The sequence below is a fragment of the Acomys russatus genome, chromosome 27 (assembly GCF_903995435.1).
Source record: "Acomys russatus chromosome 27, mAcoRus1.1, whole genome shotgun sequence".
Lineage (NCBI taxonomy): Eukaryota > Metazoa > Chordata > Mammalia > Rodentia > Muridae > Acomys > Acomys russatus.
Genome location: NC_067163.1, coordinates 34474401 through 34489831, shown reverse-complemented (window position 1 = coordinate 34489831; position 15431 = coordinate 34474401). Strand labels below are relative to the sequence as shown.

At 42.1% G+C, this 15431-nt stretch overlaps 1 protein-coding gene across 3 annotated transcripts in view; it reads right to left on the bottom strand.

The window, feature by feature from the left end:
* Window positions 1-4127: 4127 nt before the first annotated feature.
* Window positions 4128-15431, bottom strand: part of Pdlim3 (PDZ and LIM domain 3) — a 30906-nt gene continuing 19602 nt past the window's right edge. Inside the window, exons 4-8 of one of the 3 annotated variants that reach the window (XM_051169718.1) lie at window positions 14397-14464; window positions 9557-9820; window positions 7656-7786; window positions 5469-5580; window positions 4128-4346 (exon numbers count right to left, since the gene is read on the bottom strand). In XM_051169718.1, the coding sequence (XP_051025675.1) occupies window positions 4157-4346; window positions 5469-5580; window positions 7656-7786; window positions 9557-9820; window positions 14397-14464 (765 nt within the window). In that variant the 3' untranslated portion in view covers window positions 4128-4156. Of the gene's footprint in view, window positions 4347-5468; window positions 5581-7655; window positions 7787-9556; window positions 9821-14396; window positions 14465-14843; window positions 15032-15431 lie in introns of all 3 variants that reach the window. The other 2 variants (XM_051169720.1, XM_051169719.1) reach the window with 2 other exon arrangements.

The window sequence follows — 15431 nt, the reverse complement described above, 5'->3', positions numbered from 1 at the left end:
ATTTTTCCTCTAAGAGAATATATTCTGTGAGCAAAATCAAAGTTGATTGTCTTTGTTGTGCATGATGTGAGTTTCTACATAGAATTTCTGGCATGATTTCATTACTGAAGGGCAAAATACTATATAAGGAGAAATTTTCTCTCTCATTTGTTTGCTTTAAGAAAAAGGTTTTGAGGCTGTAGAAATGGCTCAGTATTTCCGAATATTGGCTGTTCTTTTAGGGGACCCAGGTTTGATGCCCAGGACTCACAAGGTGATTCATAAGCACCTTTTGCTCTACTTCTAGGAAACCCAACTCCTTTCTGACCTCTGTGAGCCTGTGTATTAAGGGTGCATAGGCAGACACACAGGCAAACTACCCACACATATAAAAATAATAAATAAAATGCTTTAAAAAATTCTTTTTCATTTTTAGCACTGATTTTTTTATGTCTTACTTTACACATTTCAAAATAATTTTCATATAGCATTCATGTCTCTTTATTAATTCTAGTTAATTCTTTTATATATTAAGAACTTTGAGCCTGGTGGGTGGTGGCATATGCCTTTAACCCCAGCACTCAGGAGGTATAGGTAGCCAAGATCTCAGGGATTTCAAAGCCAGCCTGGTCTACAGAGTGAGTTCCAGGACAGCCAAAGCTACATAGAAAAACTGTGTCTAAAAAAACAAAAACAAAAAACAAAACCAACCAGCCAAACAAAAACCACTTTGGATTAAGTTATTTGAAGAATAATGTTTATTCTAAAGGCAGTGATAGGGCATGCCTCACAAGCCTTAGTCATTTAATCTAAATTATCTAATTATAGCCATATCTCTCAGAAATTTCAGATTTTACAGACACTATTATATTTTACTATAATAATAATAAGTTCCATATTAAACTTGAGTGTGAACAATTCACTCTGTACTCTACTGTATTTAACATATGTGAACTATAAGGGAAACACCATCATTTCTTTGTTTATTGACTGATTAATTGAGACAAGGGCTCAATGTATAGCCCAGGCTATCCCCAATCTCAAAATAATCTTTCTGTCTCAGTCTCACATGCTGGGATTACAGGCACATGTCCCCATGTCCAGCTTGGGAAAATGTCCAAAACACAATGTACAGTAGCGTCTAATGTTTCTTCACAAGTCCTTAGTCTTACTTTATACTATTTTCTGTGAGATGTACAATCGTCCTCTACACTTCCTTTTCTGGTTCAGCAGTGCTCTGCTTCCCCTTCTGTGTGTGAGGCTCACCCACTCACGGGCAGGTGTGAGTGTATAGGGGTCAGAAGCAGCGTAGTGTGTAGCCATTGAGTTCTTCCTTGTGTGAATCAGAACCCCCTGGATGTGGCCCTGTAGCCGAGGATGACCTTGAACTTCTGACCCTCCTGATCTTGTTTCCTGAGGGCTAGGATTACAGATGTGCACGCCAACACTTGGATTATTCAATGTCGAGGATCAAGCCCCAAGCTTTGAGTATGGGAGGCAAGCACTCCACCGGCCGAGCTGCACCCCAGTAGCCTCTAAGTGACTCTTAAATACCTTCCACGTACTTCTCCTTTGGTGGTCCCACCTCTAACCATGGAGTTAACCAGGAGTGCCGGGTTTCGTCAATTCTCATGCTTTTTCAAGAGTCTAGAGAGTAAATTCAATTGTATTTCTATTTTTCTCCATTGCTATTTTTGGTTTTAATTTTCTCAGATTTTTCTAAGTCTCTTGCCATTCATTTACTTTCCAGCTTCCAAAACTCAGATTTCCAGAACAAACGCTTAAAAATAACCTCACTATTTTTAGTAGTTGTGGTAACAAACGAGTTTCATTGCAGAGGTTATAATCTCCAATGCCTAAGGGGAGGCAGGCCATGATGCATTCTCTGGAGAAATCGGCCAGAGTTAAAGGCCTCACAACTATAGGAGGAAGACACATGAATCTAGGTGAGCAAGTGGCAGCTACAGCAGGTAGGCATGGCTGTGTGACATCATGGAAGGCAGAGTGTCAGAGACAGTCCGTTTTACTTGTTCTCACTGTATAAATTTTAGGAGGACAGATTCAAAAGTGTCCTAGTGTTAATGGTGAGGGAAGTAGGTGAGAGGTACAAGTCAAGGGCATCGCTGTGAGGCTAGCTTGGGTGTCAGGGAAGGTGAGTCCTAGCAGGAATTACATGGTGGATTGCCTGGGCCAGGGGCCAGGGACAGTTCATGTCCGGATTCAAGACTCCTTGGAAGACTGCGCTAAGAATTTGGAAGGTTAAGGAGGAGGCAAGGTTAAGGCCTGGCTTGAATCATGCCCAGAGAAAGTTCAGAGCAAGGGCATGGAGACCAGCAGTGGGTACCGGCAAGCCTTACCAGAGCAATGGTACTGTCTTCTCCAGTAGGTCCCCTCATAGAGATGTCATCTTGGGATGCAGAAGAAGAGCCTAAGTCAGAGGAAGAAACAATCCTGATGGGTCTTGAACTTTCAATTTCCCTGAATGTTTATATAAAAGAGACATTTCAATCAAGAGAGCCCATGCTGGGGGCCAGAGAGGTGGCTCGTCACTTAAGAGCACTTGCCACTCTTGCAGAGGACCAGAGTCTAACTCCCAGCACCTACATAGTGGCTCACAGCCTTCCGTAACTCCAGTTCCATGATACCCCACTTCTTTCTTCTAACTTCTGCAGGCACCAGGCATGCACACGACACGTACACATCCTTACAGGCAAAACACTCATACACATAAAAAAAAGTAAATAAACACAAAAAATAAAAAGAGCCCAAAACAAAAATAAATGTATTAGTGGGGATGATATTAAATTACCTTAAACTAGAAATTTTCAGTACTCCTCCTGCCAGCAGAAATTTAGGGCTTATAAGAAACAGTGGGGAGCTGAGAAAGTGGCTCAGTGATAGTGTTTGCCCTCCAAGTGCGAGGACCAGTATTTGATCCTCAGTACTCCCATAAAAGGGCAGGGGCGCTGACAGCTGCTGGTAATGTCAGCTGGGGATGCAGAGACAGGCAGGTCCCTGGGGTTGCTGACCCTCCAGCCCAACCAGCAAGCCCAGAGTTCCAGAGAGAGAGAGAGAGAGAGAGAGAGATCTGTCTCCAAACTCAAGGTTGATGAAGATTGATCTGTGGCCTCCACAAACATGGGCACACTTGTTCAGGCCTTTTTTACTCTCTCTCTCTCTCTCTCTCTCTCTCTCTCTCTCTCTCTCCCCCTCCCTCCCTCTCCCTTTCTCTCTCCAACCCCTACAACACACGCAAAAAAACTAAACTATAAAAACTAAAGAGGACACAGATTCATACATACATATGTGTATAAATGTATATATATATATATATATATATATATATATATATATATATATATATATATATATATTGTGTCTATGTTTGTTTGTTTTGGTTTGAGACAGGATTTATCTGTGTAGCCTTGGCTGTCCTGGAACTCACTCTGTAGATCAGGCTGGACTCAAGTCATCATCTGCCTCTGCCTCCTGAGTGCTGGGATTAAAGGTGTGCACCACCACTGCTGGGCTTCTTAAAATGCTTAAGTTGTTACTTTACATACTAAGATAAGAGTGGGTTCTCTTGCTGAAAGGATGAATCCATTGATTACCACTTCACTATGAATTAAAAAAAAAAAACTCGACAATCCATGCTTTGTGTATTTATTATGTTTGTGTTATCCAGTGGTACAGCGTTTGCATATACCGCACAGGAATCCTGGAAACGTCTTCCTGACCTGCACTCTAGGAATAACAGGCAGAGACATCTGCAGACTTTGTTAGAATACAAGATTTTTATTTGACGTTACTGACTACAATATCCAAAAGCACTTTGAAGGAAAAACAACCTGAACTTCCCCAAATATCCAGGAGTTCATTCATCGGACGGCTGTGTAGCAGATGGAAACTGTGGAGTATGACGTTGAACCATTATTGCTTTAAATGTCACTATTTCTGTCCCCCCAAGATAAAGAATTACAAGCCATAGATAACACTTGTTTTTGTCACTAGGGTGGCCTTTGCCTCCCCGTTTCTTTCCCTTACTACACAGTAAGATAAATGCCTAAAAGTCTCGGCTTTGGACTGGGAGGTGACTGTTCTTACTCCTGCTTGAAGCTCCGTATTAAGTGTTAAGTGTACGTGGGTGTGTGCATGCGTGTTCTGGTCTGCAAAGGACCTAAGCTTTGGGGTACAGAGTGACTGTGTCGTAGCCTTCAGGGGGCCTCGTGCGGGCTCTCGCGTGGGTCTCACAGTACAGCTCCCCCTCCACGAAGAAGTAGCCCTTCTGCTTGAGGTTCAGATTACAGTCAGCGCACACAAAACACTCGGGGTGCCGGTACTTATCCCGGGCCTTGACAACAGCACCTCTGTGGGGGAGAAGACACGGGTACAGACAGGTGAGGACGAGGCTGCCACAAGCTGGCCTGTTTCACAGAGAACACTGCATATCGGACATTTGTATGTCACAATTTGACCACAGCACCACCGTTTTCTCTGACACCAAGGTGCGAATGAATAGACTTACTAGTTTCTGTCTCATGCTACCCCCGCCATCCCGCCCCCTGGCCCCCGCGCCTCCCCAACCCCAGCTTCTTTACAAGTGGGAGCCATGAATATGGAAGCCGAACCCCGTAAAGGGGTTGTGGTGACTTTGAGCCAGGTTGTGAGCTGCAGAGTTGGAGGTCCCCCTGTTGGTTTGCTATCTTGGTGGTCCAGCATCTACTGTAGCAAGTAGATACGGCACCCTCCGTGGGTGGGCTCACTTTAACCAAGCACACAGTTTACTATTATTTGGGTACAATGCTACTTTTGGTGACACTATGAGTTGTATGTTTTCAGAGGCATTGTTCAGTCACCCCCTTTCTTCTGTCCTCCACTTTGCTCCTTTGGTTCTAACTAGTACCCCTTTCCCCCACCACTCTCTTGGATAACTGGGCAAATTGTGTCTCTAGTTGTAGTGGGACAACAGGATAAAAGGGCAGGATAGAAGTGCCAGATGAAGGTGGCACATGCCCTTAATCCTAGCACTCGGGAGGCAGAGGCAAGCGGATCACTGTGAGTTCAAGACCAGCCTGGTCTACAAAGTGAATCCGGGACAGCCAAGACTACACAGAGAAACCTTGTCTTGAAAAACCAACCCCCGCCACCCCAAAACAACAACAAAACAAACAAAAGCCCAATCAAATGCATGATTCTTGGAAATTGTTTTTATATATATGTTTGGGCAGTTTTTGTTTTTTTTTCATCATAAAAGTATTTCTGAAGGCTCAGACTGCTGACTCATTCTATGCCAATTTGAAGTTATGACTAAGGCACACTGGGTAGATATGCTAACATGTTTGTTATAAATGTTCTATTTTAAGTTAATAAATAGAAATTTAACTTTTTCAAAGTTGCCTTTCCTCTATAAAGGCTTAAAGGTACAAGAAATGGAGAACTGCCAGCAAGACTCAGGATAAACCCTCCAGTTAGCTAAAAGTAAGACGTACACAATGCCGCTCCCACACTTGTCACAGAGTGGCATCCTCTGGGCACTGCCAGCTCCGCCGTGGACTTTAGTAACTGGAGCCCTCACGCTTCGAGTTCCAGCGGGACGGTCATCTGAAAAACAAAGTGTTTCCATTTATGGTGAGGAGCAGCTGGCTCCAGTTATCCTTGGAGTCTATTTTAAAGCATGCACTTTAGCCCAAGGATTCGTCAGCTGCATCCACACTGTGGTTTCCAGGGGAGCAGGGCCCAGTGGTGCAGGAGAGACTTGCTTCTGACATAGGCCGCATTAAAACAAAATTACCCATAAAACGTGCTGTTGGGAACTGTTGCAAGATGCTTGAAAGATTGGGCGCCTTTCATTGGATATCTTTTTAAGTAATAGTTTTATTTTATGTACATTGGTGTTTTGGCTGCTTGTATGCTTGTGTGAAGGTGTCAGATCTTGGGGTTACAGACAGTTGTGAGCTGCCATGCGGGTCCTGGGAACTAAACCTGAGTCCTCTGGAATAGCAGTCAGTGTTCCTAACCACTGAGCCATCTCTCCAGCCCTATTTAAAAAAGTTTTATTTGTTTATTTTATGTATATGAGTATTCTATCTGCATGTACACCTGCGTGCTGGAAGAGGGTATCAGATCACATTATAGATGGTTGGGAGCCACCATGAGGTTGCTGGGATTTGAACTCAGGACCTCTGGAAAAGCACATAGTGCTTTTCTTCTCTCTTCATTTTTCTTTCTCTCTTTCTTGTTTTAGAGATAGGGCTTCTCTGTGTAGCCCTGGCTGTTCTGAAACTTGCTCTGTGTAGACCAGGCTGGCCTCTGCCTGCTTCTGCCTCTTTTGAAAAAAAAAAAAAAAAAAGTCATAAAATTAACCATTCTCACGACTTGAGAATGTGATCACCTGCTGCAAAAAACAGTAAAATCTTATATATTTTGGCACATTTTACCATCCACAGACAGCAACCGGGGACTGTGTAACCACCAAACAGGAAGCACCCTTCCCCTCCTCTTCAGCCCCCAGAAACCTCTTCTCGACTTCCGCTCTATGAATTTGTCTGTTGTAGATGTCTCATGTAAACAGAACCACACGGTCTTTCCTTTTATGTCTGTTCTTTTTCAGCTAGCGTAATGCTATCAAGTTTCACCCATAGCCTTGCCTCGGCCAGAAGTTCATACCTTTCAAAGGTGGACTAACATTCTGTCCTTGGCGTGTTTTCCCATCTTGTTTATCCACTCATGTCTCAGTGGGTCTTTGAATGTTTGCACCCATCTGGCCTTTACACATCATTGGCATACCACTGTACAAGTGCGTACGTTTTCATTTCTGCTTTGAGAATGTCTGCCTAGGCACAGAACTGCCGGGCCATTTCTTAAGGTGCTCTCTCAGAGGCAGCCGCTCTGCTTCCCACAGTGGCCACATCGTTCACATCCACACCAGGGATGCACACGCTTTGCTATTATTTCTAAAACCCTGGTAACACTTATTCCCATCTTTGTGTCCATCTTATGAGGCATCTTTGCCTTTTGTGTGGCTCCTCTGGGGAAGGATATGTCATCTGGGGGACAAAAAGTATCAGCTTAAGTGCAAGCCAGAGGACAACAGGAGCGGTGAGAGGTCTGTTCCTGCACATACTGGCTGTGTGGCCATTTTCAACTCTACTTCTCTTATGCCTCTGTTTCTCATTTGTCAAATGGGGCAAGTAATAGTTCCTACCTTCCTGATTTATTGTGAAAAATTGGCGATACTAAATGCAGGGCACTTTGCACAGAGTAAGGTGCACAGTAGGTTTCATTTCACTTCTTTTTTTCTTTTTTCTTTTCTTTTCTTTTTTTTTTTTGCCTTGAAGTTGATGATACTCTAAGGAGTTGGAGAGGAGAGGCTGAGAAATCTTATAGCATCTGTTGAAAAACTAAATCTTTGATTAATAAGCTATGCTGGCCCTTGACTACTACCTGGATAGAATTTGTTTTTGGTGCTTTGTGTTGAAATGAGTGGTTTCATTCCGTGAATACTTTGATATGTCCAGAGAATTCTTTTCCTAAGTCATTCTGAACGCGCACTCGCTTGATTGCCGACTAAAACTCGTGTTCGGACACCCATTCCCCATTCCCTGCCGCTGGGTTCCTCTTCCCCACCCATTTACGGGCCTTTGCAAATAGGTCAGTAGATGGTAGTGGCAGCTCACCAGGCCCGTCGCTCACCAGCTCCTGGAGCACCCTGAAGGAGCCCGATTGGCGGGGAGGAGCTGGTCCATCCTGACCATCATGCAGCATGCGGTACACATCCGACTGAGGGGGCACTGAGGCCGTGGGCTCACTGAAACACAGACATATCTGGTGATGCACCATCGGGAGCTCCAAAAGACAACACAACAACAAGTATCAGCCCTTGTTTAGGGCAAGCACTGCTCGGGGAGTGCCCCCAAGTCAGTCTCTAGGGTAAGAAGTACAGCGTGTCCAAGGACAATATATGCAGTAAACTTCGAAGCCCTACCCAGATCTAGCCAATGGACAGGACACTCCCCACAGTTGAGTGGAGAGCTGGGTCTGACTTTCACAGGAACTCTGGTGCCCCATATTTGACCACGTCCCCTGGCTGGGGAGGCCTGGTGGCACTCAGAGGAAGGATAGCAGGCTACCAAGAAGAGACTTGACACCCTATGAGCATATACAGGGGGAGGAGGCCCCCTCAGTCACAGTCATAGGGGAAGGGAGTAAGGGGAAAATGGGAGGGAGGGAGCAATGGGAGGATGCAAGGGATGGGATAACAATTGAGATGTAATATGAATAAATTAATAAAATATATTAAAAAAAAACCAAACCAACCAACCAAACAAAACAACAACAACAACAAAAAAAAAAATAACAAAACAACAACAAAAAAAGAAGTACGGCATGAATTCACGTAGGTGAGCTCTGTCACGACATGGTAGTTTGAAAAGATAAGACTTGTGTCTAATGGCTATATAATTAATTTAGACATGAACAAACTGCCTCTTTTTCCACTACAAAAAAGAGAGCAGACACAGTCGTGTAGGCGGGAACTCATTTTGATTCTTCTCACTCATAGAAGTTTAAATTCTACGATTTTTGATATAAAATGAAGTTTCAATGAACTTTTAAGTTGATGAAATTCACCTGACAGTGATCCAACCTACATAATGCAGTAACTCATCAATGCATTTGCTAAACTGGTTCTATTTTAAAATCGTCACAATAATAATGAGAACAGGGTTATCTACTATGCTTTCAGCAAATAATGAACAATTAAAAATGCATCATAATTCTACTTGTCAGGAACTAAACACTTTATGTTACTTAACTGTATTACCTAGAAATCTATCTGTGCGTATTTTAACCATATACATATATATATTTTTTCTTTGTAAAATGGCTTTGGGATTAATTCATGGTATGGTATAAACCCTGAGACAACTTTGAGATATTGCCACATAGCACTCTTAAGTATCACAATTTATAAAATGTGACTTTGCAATATTAAAAGAAGCAATGGGATTTCATTCCATAATAAATCTTCTTAATTGGAAAAGCTCTGTGGCAAAAGTACTTGGAACACACATTAATAACAAAGAACAAACTAGTCAAAATAAAGCCTAACAGGAATTGAATATCTTCACTAACAGCCTGAAGCATGTGCTTATAAAAGTTTAAAGAAATGCAGACATTTTAAACAGCAAACCAGTTCCTCTCTATACATTCCCATTAGAGAAAGAGAAAGGATCATCTCACAATAGTGTTTGGACATCACCCCTCCCTCCATCTTTTCACCTACAAAAGATCTTAAGCCACTTCTGAGAATACTAAATCAGTCACTTATAAAAGTACGCTGCAGTTTTCAAAAGACACCCATTTGGTCTTTATGTGATTTTATTTTATTTATATCTGTCCTATCATCTATGTAGATAAGTTTTATTACCGGGTTAAATGTTTGCAAAACATTACTTTCCCCCCTAAACTTTCCCATAGCTTTCTTTCCACCAAGACAATGTTAAAAGACAGCCATTAAAGTTGACATCACCCATGTGTTTAGTCAATATGCCCACGGTTCAAAAAAATCTCATATTACCTCATGGAAGGTGTCTCCCCTAGAGCTGTGGAAACCTGACCCTGAAGTGTTTCCATAATATTGTCATCTGAGTACAACTGCATAGGTGTGTTAAACTGAGCATGTACAATCTTCACGCCCGGAAGCTCCATTTCCAAAGGAATGTTAGGGGCCATCTTAGCAGCAATTTTCAAGTCACCTGGGCAGATCGTACTAACAGTACTGACGGAGGAAGGGGTGCTACGTCCACTGCCACAGTCAATACCGGAAGGAGTGCTGCAGCCACTGTGTTAATGACCACGTTATAGAGATGACGCAAGAGACCGGAAGAACAGAGAAAACAAGTACAGATAGGTTAGGAGGAATTGGGGACAGAAGAGGTGATCAGTCTAAAACACTGGCTAGAATGTGTTTCTAAAAAGAACAATGAAAAGTTCTCATGCAAAAAAAAAAAAAACTTGAAGTACAAAAGTTGCAGGTGGTACTGCATTTGTTGGCTTGATTCTAACAAGTTGAGGGTTAACATGTTGAGAGAGTTATACAAAGAGCAGGTAGAAACCAGATGTCTTTCTTACTTAAAAACAGAGGCCAAATAGTTTAGTTTCTGACGATATCACGGGTAAGCGGTGGAGGGAGAAAAGCTGGATATCCTTTTATGTCTCTGAATTTTATAATTGAAGTATTAATGAATGCTATTTCATAAATAGTAACATTGTGCAGCATGAAGATTTAGCTAATCATTTTATGCTTTAGCCATAGAGTAGAACCTTGACTGAATAGTAATTGGCGACTTGTGGGTAAGGCTAAATAAAGATTATTTTTTAGAGCTGTTTTATCAACATTTTACTCTTACTATTTCAATATATTATCTTCTTGTTCACTTGGTTTATTACAAATACCTTAAAAACTTTTCTATAACTTAATACAGGAATTAGAAACAGTCAATAAATGCATACCACCTTACAGTTGATGATTACAGAACAAATAGGTCACCTCACATTATTTGGATGCCACGCAAGGCTAAATTTTGTTTCCTTTCTACACAAGTGTTTCATGCAAGATTTTGGGCACACAATATATTTCCGTGCATATTAGGGACTTTAATGATATTACAGAGGTTGGTCACCCTAGTCAAGAACTAGGGAGACTTTGTACACTTTATGAAAGTGAATTGGAGACCAGCCACAACTGACATGCATTTTGTTAATTAATTAATTTGACAGCGGGAATCACTCTATTACTGAGCACATCTGCAGCCCTCTACAGGAATATTAAATCTACATAGAGATACATTCTATGAGAAAATGGTATGTATTATGAGAGTCTCCAAAAATGCACAGCCATTTAGAATAAAGCAATGAGAGGTGCTGACATTAATGTAAAGCTCTGTTATGACTGACTGTTAGTATTGCTGTGAACCTGAGACACATACATATATGTGATGTGACCGCCTTAAAGCCAACAGTCACGACTGTGAGATATAGGACCCTCATCTTTGCATTTAATTTAAAGGGCTACTGTTTATTTATTTATTTATTTATTTATTTATTTATTTATTTGGTTTTTCGAGACGTGGTTTCTCTGTGTAGCCTTGGCTGTCCTGGACTCACTTTGTAGACCAGGCTGGCCTCGAACTCACAGTGATCTGCTTGCCTCTGCCTCCCGAGTGCTGGGATTAAAGGCATGTGCGATAAAGGGCTACTATTGTTAACTAAAACCCCACATAGACAACAAAACCCAAAAGGATACTGAACAGTGATTTAAAAAAAATGCTGCAGCTGGTTAGTTTGGACAATACTGTCAATAAATAAGTTAATTTTTTTAGAGTCTTGTGTTACACAACTTCTTACACCATCCCTTCAGCTCCTGCTTGTTGAGAGTCTCTTTAAAACACAGCCAGGACATTAGTTAGGCCTTTTTAAAATTTTTTTAATTTAAAGGCTCTGCACTAATTCCCAAAATTGACTTCAACAACTAAAAGAGCGGAAGTTTCCTGTTGTACAGGAGTTTGGGCAGAATTAAATATTTTAACATAAGTATAATGAGGTTCATGAACTTGAAAAATGAGAGTTTGAGACAGTGAGTTAAATCTTGAGGGACTTGGGGGGACATAATGAACCCGCTCAGGAAAGATTTAGGTCTTCTCCGGCTTCCTGTGTGCCAGGCAGGATGCTGGATGTTGGCTAAGCTGTTATCACCTTGAACTCAGAAATAGGCTTTATTTTGAGTTGTAATTAGTAATCTTTTTCTGTTACTAGGTATCGTGTATTGCTATGTATGTGCATATGGTTTCAATTTGCCAAAGACTGTGTCTTCTATGTCTCCCTTTAGCATTTGAATTAGGGATCCCATGTCTAGTAACTGGAGGAAATGAGGCAACGCCAACAAGAGGGACCTTTTATAAACACCCAAGACAACAGTAAATGACTTCCTGTGTTGATTTAAGTAAGATGGTTCTCAGGGTCTCTAGGCCCCATGGTATATCCTCATGAGTGACCTGCAATGGAGGCACTAATGCCATCTCCTGAGGCTGCCTCGGTAATGAGGCAAGAGCCTATGCAAAGGGGAAGTGACGTCAATTACTTTACAACCAGGTGGGTTCTTCCGCAGACAACTGACTTCTCTGGGGATGTATTCAGCCTTTTAGTGAGCAGGGCATATTTACAGTCCGGTCTATAAAAATACCTTGCACATATTTTGAGTTATGCTTTGGCTTTAAGATGGTGTATAACTTAATATTAAACTCGCTGGTGCTTTGAATGGCTTCAACCGGGATGACGTAGCCAAATGAGCCAGAGCTAGTACTAAAACACCAGGTGCATTGACACATAAATCCTCTACACCTGTTTTACTTCAGATTAAACAAGCTGTTCCTTCACAGTGCAGCAGTAGCTTGGTATGTTGCCCCAAAATTCTACTTTGATGAAAAGTCACTGGGAGAGAGCAGAAAGTTCTGAGGCTAGAGTGAGTGGGACAGAGGAGGAAAGGAAGAGTGAAGAGGCATTTCCACCAGTCTTTAGGATCTATACACAGGCACCTGTTGTCTATTATTTGCCTATTTTTAAGAGATCCCTGTTCTTCTAAATTCTGTTGTATTAAGAAGTCCCTGCAAGCGACAAGCTTGCGAATGGTTTGTCCTCGTCACCCACTACAGTGAAGTTAAGGTAACATCGAAGAAAGCCCCTCTGACTGCCTTTGAATTTTTTGTACAATTAAATGTGTCCTAGCTATGTATATGTATTCAGTGTATTTAGCCGTATATTATTCAATAATGAAATAGCATTTTAAACTTTTAATACTGTGTGTTACGGGACTGGAGGCAGAGTGGTGTGGGGGTAGTACTGGAAAAAAAGGGGAGAAGTTGAAAGGAGAAGAGGGATGGAAACAGGTAACAAAACAATGGTGGCGAGTCGAAAGGTGGACAGAGGCCTAACAGCTTCTGACTCTTCTGCCTCCCACCCAGGAAGTACTGGGGACTCTTGGGATTTTATTCTTCTACCCGAGGTACACATGATGAGCACTCATTATGTTCCAGGCTCATTTCTAGGTGTCGGGGGGGGGGGGCCTACAACATGGAGCTCGTCAGACAAAGACCCTGCATTTGGCATCACAGTTCTCTTAGCATCTTTCTCTCATTCTTGCATTCACGTTTCTTTCTGTGTCTGACATTATGAAACTTGTGTGGTTTAGTTTGAGACAATCATCTGGCCCTTCCTGTAGCTCACTGAAGGGTCTACACTTAAAAAAAAAAATCATATATTGGGTTATTATTTGCTAGCCACAGGAGAAGTTAAGTACCCACAGGGTCAGTCACATAATTGTGAACTGTACTAGTTAACATGGAGTGTTGAGCATTTCAGTAAACTGGCATGTACAATCATTTCATTACTCCTCCCCATAAAGCAAACTATGGGCGGTTGAGTACATCATGCCTATAGAATGAGTTCGCCTCTGGGTTGTCAGTTTGGGGCAGCTGATGCAAACCATTGTGCAATATTGCTGGCCAGATAGGGTCAACTTAGTCTGATAAACAGCTTCCTTGGATTAACCAACTGAAGGTCGGAGTGGTGGTCTGAGGTTTCCTGAGGTTGCTGTTTTGGCATGCCTTTCAACTGAAGTTCGATTTCTAGAGAGGAGTCTGGGGAAGACGGTACAGCCATAATCACTTCTTTGCTTGGCAGATGAGAATTTAGATTTTATTCGTTATTGTTATTGTGGTTTATACAACATGTCCTGTGAGAGTCAGCAGGGCGCGTGGTTAGATTGAGTTTCACCAGATAGAAAAGTTTCTGTCTCAAGGAGCCTTTTTTGACCTTTGCGTAATATGATCCATAAATACGAGCAGTTGTTCTTATAGAAGGGCTAAAATTGTGGGTCTGAAGGTGCCAAGAGAAGCAAGCAGGCACTGAGGTGGGATGACAAGAGTCTGTCAAACTACAGAGAGGAATCCCAGCTTCCCCTTGCTACTACCTGGGGCTAGTTTCAAACCATTTTTTTTTTTTTTTTTTTTTTTTTTGTCCCTGCAAGCTGGGCGGGCTTTCCTGACCTGGGACAGGGTACATATGTCTGACTCAAAAGGTCACCGTGTTCTGGATGGGATCCTCAGAGCTTCTAGTTATAAATACACATGGTGATCACCTAAAATTTCACAGCCCTGTCATCTGGTCAATATTTACCCTCAGTCATGGATGCTATTTGGCTATTATTGTTAGCTGCTAACTGAGCTGTTTCTTTGTGCTTTTGGAATAAGCTTCACAATGAAAAGTAACTCCAGACACCTAGAAGTTACTCTCCCCAGGGATTAGTAAGAGCTGATTTAAGCGACATGCACGTCAAACTCCAGAATCTCAGAATTTATGACCTGGTTCGGCCTGGAATTGTGAAAGGTTTGGGCCGAATATTGTGCTTATGTTCAAAGTAGTTCACATCCTGCAAAAAACAAAGGGTTAAAGAAAAATCCCTCAGTGGGCAGGCTTGATCTCTAGGGAGTAAAATGTGAATTCATGAGAATCACACAGAGAGAATAATTTACCAGCACCTATCGACATGGCTAAGAAGGATGTTGGCAGGACCAGAGATTCTTTTTATTTATTTATTCATTTTTTAAATCCACGTAGCCACTAAACATTCAGGAACTGGCTGACAGGGCTCTGGAGCAATTAGAACCACGTTTTAGATGTCTCGCTTTAAAAAAACAGAAATCTGATGGCGCCTTCATGAACGTAAAGGAGGAAGTGGCAAGGCCTGGACCCCTGCAAAGAAACGGCTTCCTGAGGAACAGTGGCCAAAAGTGAAGGTCAGTACTTACTTTTGAGGTGAGGTGGGGATGAGACCCCGCAGCTGTCCGTGGAGCGCATCTTGGATATTGCTAGTTGAATAGAGCCCAATTGGTGAGTTATAGGAAGCGCTCACTACCTGTCTTTTGTCATCAATGTTTGCGGCTGCCACGAAAGGCTGGGCCCTTCTGTTGTGTGTGGTACCAATGGGTTTGAACTCCTGTACATGGCAGACAAAATACACAGAGCCACAGAGAACGCACAACAGAGCTGTTAATGAACAAAACCCGGCAGCAACGCTGCTGTTGTTAAATCAAGGCATCTTTACCTGCTACAGGATTAGCAAAAAAAAAAAAAAAAAAAAGGTTAGGGGAGGAGTTAGGGTCCATTTTTTCTCCCTCATCTGTGAAATTTACACATGCTGCATTCATGTATCAAATGTTAGATACGATGGGCTGGACCTCAGTAGATGTCTCAAAATTCAAACACTGTCTGGCCTTCTCCGTTTCTGGCTTCAACTACTTCCTTTTTATGAAACTCCAAAAACAGTGTACTAAAAGTGAGATTTTTAGTTTTAGAAAAAAAAATCATCAGACTTAATATTCTCTCTAGCTACGGTT